At 30.3% G+C, this 10,922-nt stretch overlaps 1 protein-coding gene across 1 annotated transcript; it reads right to left on the bottom strand.

The window, feature by feature from the left end:
• Nucleotides 1–2,309: 2,309 nt before the first annotated feature.
• WRKY48 (WRKY DNA-binding protein 48) lies at nt 2,310–4,598 on the bottom strand. Its single transcript, XM_047317951.2, has 3 exons — nt 3,978–4,598; nt 3,276–3,419; nt 2,310–3,041 (listed from the first exon to the last, which is right to left on the bottom strand). Exons 1-3 carry the CDS (start codon nt 4,460–4,462, stop codon nt 2,615–2,617), a joined length of 1,056 nt encoding a protein of 351 aa, XP_047173907.1. The 5' UTR covers nt 4,463–4,598; the 3' UTR covers nt 2,310–2,614.
• Nucleotides 4,599–10,922: the final 6,324 nt, after the last annotated feature.

Here is a 10,922-nt window from a genome sequence, read left to right as displayed (position 1 = left end):
ATTCATCATCAGTCAGAAATAAATAAAAATCTACGTGATTTGAAGATAAGAATATTCACATGGGTGAAAAATATTCATGACCTTTTTTCTTTTTCTGAAGCTTCTCTATCACATTTCTTCTTCTTCATCTGCTTCTGTTGTGTTGATTGTACCAGAAACTGAACTTGCATGCCTATTGGGAAGCAATCATGGAACTGCATAATTCAATATTTTGCATTACACCAAACCAAACCACTTCCCTCCTTTCTAGTGGCTACTGTACGTGCAATGCTTTTATTAAGTTATTGCCATTTATCAACTGTCTTTTCAATCGATACCTTTCTACTAACAATGGGCCATAAATAGAAAGGGAAAGAGAGAGAAATTTTTCATAAATTTATAAACTTTACCCAAAACCTTATCTTTAACTCGCAAAATTTTCAAACCCATATCTTCGTCCTTCCAAGAACCTAACTTTTTCCCATACTCCTAAAGCTCCTAACAAGTTTACAATTTCGTAATTATAAAACCTAAATTCAAATAACACCCTCTTTTTCTTTATTTTCATTCATTCTTTCATGAATTATTGATTGTTTCCCTTCCCTCTGTACGTGCCTGGATGCTGCAGTACTACTGCGCTAAATTATTATCCACTATTATTCACCATGCCCATTTTCTTAATTTCTTTCCTTTTTAAATAAATAACTACACATTCAATCAATGCTTGAACGCTTTAATTTTTAATTTCAAATTTTATAAAATTGAACTTCCAAATTTCCAAATATTGGAGAAAGTAAAACCTGTTTATTACTGTCGTCATTAATCTAGCTTCAACGTCAAATCGATCGTAAAGTGATGAAAATAATTAAATATATCAAATTAAATATTACGATGATTAAATCATTCAATAGTGGCTCTTCAACCCAAGCAAAAGAGTTTACCAAGTATAACCATTTCTGGGCAACTGATTCTGTGCAACAGAATCTCTGACAAAAAGTTTATAATAAGCCCGTTGCTGAACCAGAATCAATTATTCACGGCCCTATTAATTACTCTTCTTACAACAACGTACTAAACTTTTATTACAAAAAACACTTATTTTTCATTTAAATATGTTTTTATTTTTTTGCATGGGTTAAACATTCCTCTCTTTTTTTAATTTTCTTTCTGACTTATCTTATCTAATACTAATTAACTACTTATATGTCAAATAAACATATAAATAATTATTAATAGTCCTTTTATCATTGTTTTAACATAATACAAGTATTACCACGAAATCAATATTATTGTACAATTGAAAATGAGAGCTAAATAGTTTTAAAAAATAAAAACACAGTGAAGGCTAATTATTTTTCATAGTATCTATCATTTTTTTTTCATGGAAATAGTTTTTGCTGGTTTTTTTACTAGTACGAGCAGAACAATAAACTAACTAACTATTCTAAACCAGGGGCATTTAGGCTAATGGAGTAGAATTCCAGTCAACCCAAATCAGGCTAAGTAGTCCACCTAACCAATTTTCCATTTAGTTTCCTTCTTTCATATCGCTGTTCAATTGACTTCTCAATATTCACTATTATTTAAAATAAATTCAGCGTTAGATCAAGCAAAAAGAAAAATCAGGTTATTTGCGTCAACTTTCAGACCTTATAAAACATACAAAATAAAAAGCGAAATCCTATATATGACTTGGTCTTAAATTCTAGCTTTGTGTCATGGGAAATAGTGAAATAGAGTAATGAAGAAAGTAGCAGTATAGTATGCTGGGTTGTGATATTATGAGAAAGTAGCAGTAATGAAGGAAAGGTATTGAAGGCAGTGGTAGAGCATGAGAATCATGTGTATCTTTGGCACTGACACCAACATATTGCATTATCCATCTTTAGCTATCAATATGAAATTATTTATGCGCTAGCTATTTTCGTCCCAGGAAACGCACATCATCATTGAATGGCTCCATCTTTTTATGTAAGCTTGTAGGGTGAAGAATGATGATAGTAAAAGCCATAGTACAGAAAAGCTAAACGGTACTATGCTCAAAAAATAATATCCCAACTTTTTCCACACCTCGTGCATTCATTGTTTCTAAGTTATGGGCCAATTATAACACTCTTTCTTCTTACCATATACGAAGTTTTTATCAACCTTCTTTTTCTTACCCCTTTTTCTCATATACCCTTAACTCAAGGACCAAATTCCAACCATTCATCATCCATCTCCCTAACTCAGATTCTCTCCTCTCATCATAAAACAACCCTAATGAACAAAAGTCTGAAATCAAATGTCTGATCATCCAACAAAATCTCTAGTTACAAAGAATAGGCATATCAAGTTAAGAAAAAAAATGAAATTAACAAAATCAGAACCTGAGGTCCTCCATAAGCTACAAGGAAAATACTGATATAAAATGTAAACTCTAAAAGGTTTGATATGAACTCAAATCTACGTGAGGTAGTTTTCTGCACAGAAACTCCCCCAACGGCAGCACCAAACGAGTTAGAGACCATCACAGACAACGTCAAGGTGCAGTGATTACAGACCATATAAGCAATGACTATCTAGTATTATCAATTTCCCCAGCCCAATATAAGTATAAACATCATCAAAATTCGTAACTAGCCTATCATTTAACTCAATCCTTCTCCTCCTTCCTCACCTGCGATGGCACAATAATGTCCTGAAGCAACCCATTGTCCCTCAACAAAGCCTCATGCCCGAATCCTTGACGGTTCGCGTGGTCCTGACCAAACCCACCAAACGACGTCGTGTTCATGAAGTTACTGGCGGAGTTTACAAAAGGAGGGTTGGAGTTATATATCAAAGGCGAAGCTTGGTGTTGGTGTTGGTGTTGGTGTTGATGTGGCAGGACGAAGTGTGAGGAGCCGGAATGTCCCAACCCACCAGGCTCGTTCACGAACCCGAAGCTGGCCCGAGACGAAGCAGGGCAAGGGTGCGTGTGCTGCCCCTCGTAAGTGGTAACCACGATGGAAGGGTCGTCGGAGGAACGCTCGACTCGCTTCTTTACGCCGCAACCGGTGGTGGTGCAACGGTAGTAGCTCCTAAAAGGTGACGTGGCACGACGGTTGCGTGTTCCGCAAGAAAAAATTAATTTAGATGGAAAGAGGAAAATTAGTGGGAAACTCTAGTGCTATTTTGTCAACTAGACCGTTCGCTAGGGACAAGCGAAAGAGAGCGATGGATGAATATATATATATAATAGAGATAGAGAGAGAGAATATGACGAGTGAATATTGAAAAATGAAAAAAAAAATGAAATGACAGTAATATGCTACCTGGGATAAGGGCTGTTTTTCACAGCTTTTTGGCCGTACTTGCGCCACTTATAACCATCGTCTAGGTGATCAACCTCGCTCTTTGTCATGAACGCAAATCTCGGTTCTCTTTGCTTCTTTTGGTTCTTCTTCTTCGGTTTCAACCTGTTGGATTTTCATTACAGAGTCAACAACGATAACAAATCGGAAAAAATATACATCAAATGAAAAACAGAGTCAAAAGAGGACACTAACAAAGATAAAACCACAAACCCATTTTAAGTTCCTTCGTCACAAACTGTCTCATCACTTTCCCCAAACGGACTTTACCTCCCCTTTCCTTTTTACTTTGCCATTAAGCCATTAAACAAAACATAAATGTAAATTCTCAATAATCAAAAAAGGAAAAGCATATAAAAATTAATAATCCACTGTATACCCACGCGTCTTTCGCTATTTTCATCTATTTTTCACCTTATGTTAACATTAAATATTCCATTATATTTTTCACTCTTACTATTCTTCTTTCTGTTTTCTTTTTTCATTTTTCGTTCATTCATTCTAAACATTTCAACAAAACGTAAACCCAGTTCTTTCTTAAGAAAGTGTTACTTTCTTGAGCTGTTCTCGGATAAAAGTTTAATTTTTATACATTGCAGCGAAATAACATTAAAAAATCAGAATTCAACTGTGCACTTGTCATTTTCCTTACCCAATACTTACTGTTTCTTAGTCTTGTCTTGATCCTGGTCCTCTCTGCCTCCATTACCACCTTCTTCTTCCTCCTCTGCTTCGGCTTCCTCGTGTTCAAACCCACCTTTACCACTCTGCTCCGCCCTGCTGGCGGTCGTGGCGGTGGCGGTGGCCTCATTCGAAGACGACGAAATCGACGACAGGTTGGGCGACGCGGGAGTGTTCAGCACCTCGGAGGAGTCCGGCACGTTGGAGCTCGCCCGCGACGGCGCAGCGGAGGGGGGCCAATCGAATAGCGGAGCGTGGTAGTCGTGCACGCCGAGCAGGTCGAGGAAGCCGAAGGGCGAGGCCTTGTGGTCGCAGGAAGAAGAGAAGGGCGGCGGCGGCATGGCGTCGAAGATGGTGAGTGGTTGGGAAGGGAAAGTGAAGTTGTTGGGAATCTCGTCGGAGAATGCCATGGTGGTGGATGGTTCGTTGTTGGGGTGCGCTTCTTCCTCTCTTTTCTCCTCCGCCATTGATTTTCGTGGATTGCTTCGGCTATATATCAGCGTGGCACATATTCTTCCTTTTTTTAATTTTTTTTTTTTGGAGATCTTGCTTTTGTGCTGCGAACTCAAAAGGAAGTGTGCCTCTAAATTCTACCACTTGTTATTATTACAAAAGATATAAAAAGAGACAGAAAGGAAGAGAGAGAAAGGGATAGTTTGGGGATTAGGAGAGTACTCTCTCCATAGATTCAAATTTGAGATTTCTTAACCAATGTCATCATAATTACTGTTAAATTATTATTCAATTTTTAAATATACTATTTTCTTAAATAATCAATAATAATTAGAGGCATTCTATGTTTCTTTAAATAGAAGTACTATTTCAAAAATTGTTAAATAATTTTATTCTTCAATGTTTCCACCATAATTTATAAAATCGAACTGGACTAACTTATTATTTGATTCGTCTATAAGTAACTATCACAAATCAAAACATTTCATAGTCCATGACAATATCTAAAACTGGTCAAAATCTATGAGAAAAATCTGTGGAAAATTAGTTAATTTTATTACTTTTTTTTTAAATTACATAAAATAATAAAACACGTATTTAAATAAGGTTAAAGGTTTTATACAGTGTTAATAGTACCGATTTTTTAATGCATGGGATATATATACTCGGTAAAAAATTACATATTTTAACTTATGGTTAGTGCTCTAATGAATATTTTTATCATGAGTCAGTGCAAAGAATATTAATATTTTTGTGTGAGTATTAGAGAAAAAGAAAACATTGATTAGAAAAATGATATGTATGAAGAGAAAAAGTTTGTTGGTTTTATTTGAAGGCTTAGAAAATAAAATAAAAAAAGCGAGTGAGTAGAATATAATTAGGTCGTTGTTGTGTGAAAAGAAAGCTTGATAGGGTTGGGAATTTGGAGAACAGGTATGTATGTATGAAGAGAGTGAGAGGGTTTGGAATTTGCAGCTTGAGACGACGGGCACCTGTCAGTTACGAAGCGTACGAAGAATGGCAGCAAGATGTTGATGGCATTTACCACAAAAGAGGACCGCCATAGGGCCCCACTGCTTCTTGACGCGGATATTTGACTGGTAACCGGCTTAGCGTGTGAACCAAGCATTCTCCCTACTGTACACGTGGGTACTACTTTTTGGTGTGTTTCATAAGATACTATTAACAATTAATTAATTAATATTTTCATCAAATTTAAGTATATTATTTTTGGTGCGTAATCTTAATGTTGTTTTTCTTTTTTATATTAGAAATTTATTGCTTTATATAGCATTTGAATTTATTAGTTTCTACTTTTTTTAATTTTTATCTTACTATCTTTTTATAGTTCATTATTTACTTTCCTTTTTAAGAAAAAAAAAATCTAGAAATATAGTTCATTATTTACTTTCTTTTTATAGTTCATAATATAAAATTCAGTTATAGTGTCTAATTTTTTAGAAATATATTTAAATTTAAAAGGAAGATAAAAATATTAAATATTAAATAATCGGAATTAATTAAGTTTTAAGTCTCTTATAAATTTAATAATTATTGCTAATTGAATTTTTACTGAAAAAATTTGATATATTAAGAATCCTAATTTTTAATATTTTTAATTGAATATTTATAGTTTAATTTATTCACTAATCTATTGATGTGATTGTTATACAGTCATATTTTTTAGCATTGTTTTCATACATTAAAAAAGTAAGAGGTTTTGTATTTAATATAAAATTATATAAGATTAATATAAATTGTTGAATTATTTTAATTGTTTTCATTGCAAACATGTTGTACAATAAGGAATCAACGTGGTTACTTATATTAGTGATAATGATAACAAAAATCTCTTGATCATTGTAAAACATAAAAGTTATTAAAAGAGTATGGTAACAATTATACTATCTAATATTTTTCAATTAAAACAATAAAAATCACTTATCATCTCACATTGTAATACCATTTTATATAAAATGTTAGTCTTCACATTTTTTAACATACGAAACAATATCACCGACAAATACATTATCCAACTAAATAAAATAAATGACGAATATTAATTAAAAAATATAAATATTTAAAATATCTTATAAATAAAAATTATTTAATAATTATGTAATAAAAAACAGTTAAGTTTATAAATGATTTATAACTTAATTAAATCAATAATAAGATATAAAAAAGTAGTCATAATTAAAACAAAAACATGGTCACCCAACTTTAAATTATGGTTAAATATTGTTATTATATATGACATGATGATAAAAAAGGAAATAGCTCTTTGACATTAGATCCTCTATCTAAAATGTAAAATAAGGTCATATACATCGTAATATGAAATATAATAAAAATTTATTTTTTTTCAAGATTTTTAAATGTTATGTGAAAGTATATTTCTCTTGGATAAAGAGTTTAAAGAAATTAAAATTTTATTAAAGTAATTAAATTTTTTAAAATAAGAAAAATTTCAATCTAACCAAAAGATAGAATTTAAAAATTTTCATATACACAAATTCTAAATTTAAATTTTTTGTATTTACATTATTCACCAATTATTGCTATAAGTTCAGTTTAACAGTTAGATTATCTTCTACAAAAGTGAAGTATAGAGAATTTGATCTTTTATCATCCAGATTTTAGTTTGTATCACTAAATTATCACATTCTTATTATTAGAGTTCTTCTTGAACAAAACTCCTTTTTTAAAATTAACTTTTATGTATCTTAAAATTTGTATAATAACGTTCATATATTTTTCACCTAAATTGTGTTTGAATTAACTAACCAAACTAAGATCATAACTTAAATTTGGTTTAGTATGTGGCAGATACGTCAATCTCTCTATAAATCTTTGACATATTTCCATGTTGGTTGAAGTCTAATATTTTTTAATACACAACTTCAATTCTCCTTCAATTAAAAAAATTATTGTTTTATTAATTGTCATCGAAGTTTCTTTCAATAAATTCATTACATACATTTCTTTATAGAGAAAAGAATAGTCGATATTAATCTCGAGGTCTTAATTCCAAAAAAGTTCTTCAAACATCTAAGATCTTTCATATCAAATTCCTTTTAAAATAAAAGTTGTAAAATTTACTTGTTTTTTCTTTAGAAACAATGTATGATAGTGATTACATCCAAAAACAAATGTTGTCTCAGTGAATCTACCAAATCATACTTTTAGTTATTGCTCTAGTCTATACAATTTTTTTAAACTTGCATACCTTTTTTTTTTTTTGCGTGTATTTGGGATTCCACGTCATTTTGGCAACTGCTTATAAACTTCATCAAATAATTCCTAGTGTAAGAAGATATTTTTCACCTTAAATTGTTTTAAGGACCAACTAATATTTACAAATAGATATAACAATACTAAAATTGTGTTAATTTTATTATTGAAACTCTTTACCCCTAATTTAGCTTTAAAACTCTTAACTACACTATTTAGATTAAATTTCATAGTATACACCCATCAACATCCTACTGGTTTCTTTCCAACTAAACTATCTATAAATTCTCACTCTTTATAAATATCTCATTTCCTCATTCATAAAATCCTTCCACCTAGAGTTAGATAAAACTTCTTACACAATGTTAGAAACAGATACAATACATAATTAGCTTATAAATGCAATATTTAAATTAGAAAAATTAGTTGACATATGTGTTAGAATTGAGTGGTAGTCATTTTGGAGTATTTGCAAAGTTGTTTAAGTATATTTTAGGGGTTTGAACTAGTGAGATTTTGAATTTTAAATTCTGTGTCAAAATGGTCATTCTTGAGAGTATTGGTAAGTCATTTATGACTTGTTAGAGTCCTTAAGTTGATAAAAAATGAGCTAGAACTTGTAGTATTAAATTTTGATCTATAAGGTAAGGTTTTAGTTGTTTAAGTTTTTAAGTTAAAATTTTGTTGTAAAACAGTTAAGAACTAGTTTAAGTTGGATGATACACATTTGTTTAGATCCATTTTAGTTTAGAATATAATCTAGGAGTGTTAGAAGTTGAGAAAGAAACATAAGATAGGTCATGAGTGGTTGAAGGGTGAAAATTCTGCAATTTTTGTGCTATAGAATTATGAAATCTAGTTGAGCGAGTGTATCCGCTAAGCGAGCAAAACTCACTGTTTCTGTATTCGTAGAGCGGGTCATGGTAGCTAAGCGAGTGGGCTGACAAACACTTTTAACTTAGCGAACAAACTTGGTGATTGAGCTAAAATATCATATTTTCAAGTAAGTTTTTATAAAGTTCTTAAGGTGTATTGAATATATGCGATTGTTTGAATGATTGGTTTATAATAGTTATTGTGAAGTATGAATTGATTTATAATATGAATTGAAAATAGGTATGAAAGTGATATCAATGGTTTCAAAGTTATGAAAGTTAGTTTCAAGGTGGAACTTCGTGGCGTAGTTTCAAGTATCATTAGACTGAATGCAGAGAGCTCAGTATTGGGGGTTATCTTGACACTCTAATGGTCATACATTCTCAAATAGAAAGGTTTGACACATGTGGTGAGAGTAGTAGGAGGTCTTAGTCTTGGGTGCTTCCAGTTTGATCCAAGGCGTGAAACAGACTAACCTCGTGAGAGTGGAGGGTGAAACCCATTGATAATGACTTAGCAAAGTAGTATAAGCCACCACAAATGCATAAGCCGCCATAGCTCGACATTCATTCTAAGTTCGGACAGTCTGGTCAAAGTATGATCATGCATAAAATGTTTAGTTTGTTGGTGTGATATGTATATCATGTGTATAATGTTTAAATGTTTATATATATATATATACATATATATATATATATATATATATATATATATATAGTTAATTTTTTGGATTCTAGTTTACTTTTGCTTTTGTTGTTTGTTATGTGTTGTTTTCTCTTTTGCGATAATCACTTAAATGGTGTGAGTTTAGGAAGATAATCTTTTTCGTTGTTACAGCAAGGGATTAGGGCGAAACATATGAGTTGGTAAATGAATCTATAGGGATAGATCCATTATCTTCTTGTAACTTTGTTTTCATCCAAGTAATTTCATTATCATATTAGTAACGTTATATTTTAATAGTTTTATACTTTTAAAATGAGATGGTACGTTTATATAAAACTTTAGTATCTAAAATAATAGCTAAAATAATAGATTTTATGTTGTTCTTTATTTTTTTTTTTATAAAATAAGTTAATTTTAATTTTGTTCACAATTTTTCTTAAAATTGTCATAGTTAAAATTTGAAATAGTTGCTTTAGACATTGATATTTACATTTAAAAATAAATAAAATTTATTTGACTGATTTTTAATTGATGTAAATAAGGTAATCATATTCGATCCCGTTCAACCATGAATAATTAAATCTGATTTTTTTAGCCATCAAAATCAAAACTCTTTTAATTTAAGTTAAAAATATATTTTAAAAGGTTAAATCCGTGCCCTGTGTGAAAATATTATTAGGAAAGATATTTTTATTAGAGATTAGGAATATATTTTTAACTAATTAATATTAATTTATTTTAAACATTGGGCTGTCAAATATATTATGAGAAAAGATCATGGGCGAAGTCGTGTTGTCCCGTGCCAGACGAAATTTGATCGGATAAAAATTGAAAAAAAGAATACAAAAAGAGCTTATTTTTAAGGTAATAAAACGTAGTTGTTCCATTTTTGGTTAAGGTAAAATATCTTCATTTCTAACATAGAAAGTATAATCATTTTAATTAAGAAAATATAACTTTCATGTCTGCCCACATTTTTTTAAAGATTATATAGCAAATAATATTAAGAAATTAACTTTATAGTAATTTAAAAATTACTAATTTGAAGAATATTTAATAGAAGTAAGAAAATACTGCCCATCTTCAAGCCCTCAACTTCTAAATATATATTCTAGTGAATTATTACGAGATACCCATCCAAGTAAAAAAAAAACGCAATTCCTTGAATCATCCTTAATCATTTTTTAATCGCTAAATATTTTAAAACTTATTTTAATCTTAACTGATTTAAAACATAGATTTATTAAGTTCATTTTTATAAAATTTAATCCTTAGAACCTACGTCTTTTACAAATAGATGTACTACAATTGATTTTTAAATATAAGTAAATTTTAATTAACTATACAATCAATCCCCATAAATATTTCAATTATTTACAATTTTACATAAATAATAATCGAAATGATATCACGTGATTCGGTAATTAGATTGCAAATTTCATAAAACTATATTCATATAAACGATTTAATATATTGATATCACTGAAATAAATTAATTTCATTCAATGAGTTCCTCATTGGCCAAACCTATTATCCTATAGCTAATTTTGCTACCCATAAGTTTCCACACAAATTTTATAGCTATACAATCTGCATTTCCTTTTTACCCCGCAAACCAAACAGAAGAAGTGTTGGATAATATATATATATATATATATATATATTATTTCTTGTTACAAGTTTATTTTATGATAAGTC

The sequence above is a fragment of the Vigna umbellata genome, chromosome 5 (assembly GCF_029865625.1).
Source record: "Vigna umbellata cultivar VRB3 chromosome 5, Vumbellata_1.0, whole genome shotgun sequence".
NCBI lineage: Eukaryota > Viridiplantae > Streptophyta > Magnoliopsida > Fabales > Fabaceae > Vigna > Vigna umbellata.
Note: the sequence above shows the minus strand (reverse complement) of the source record. Positions and strands in the feature narration are given on the sequence as shown.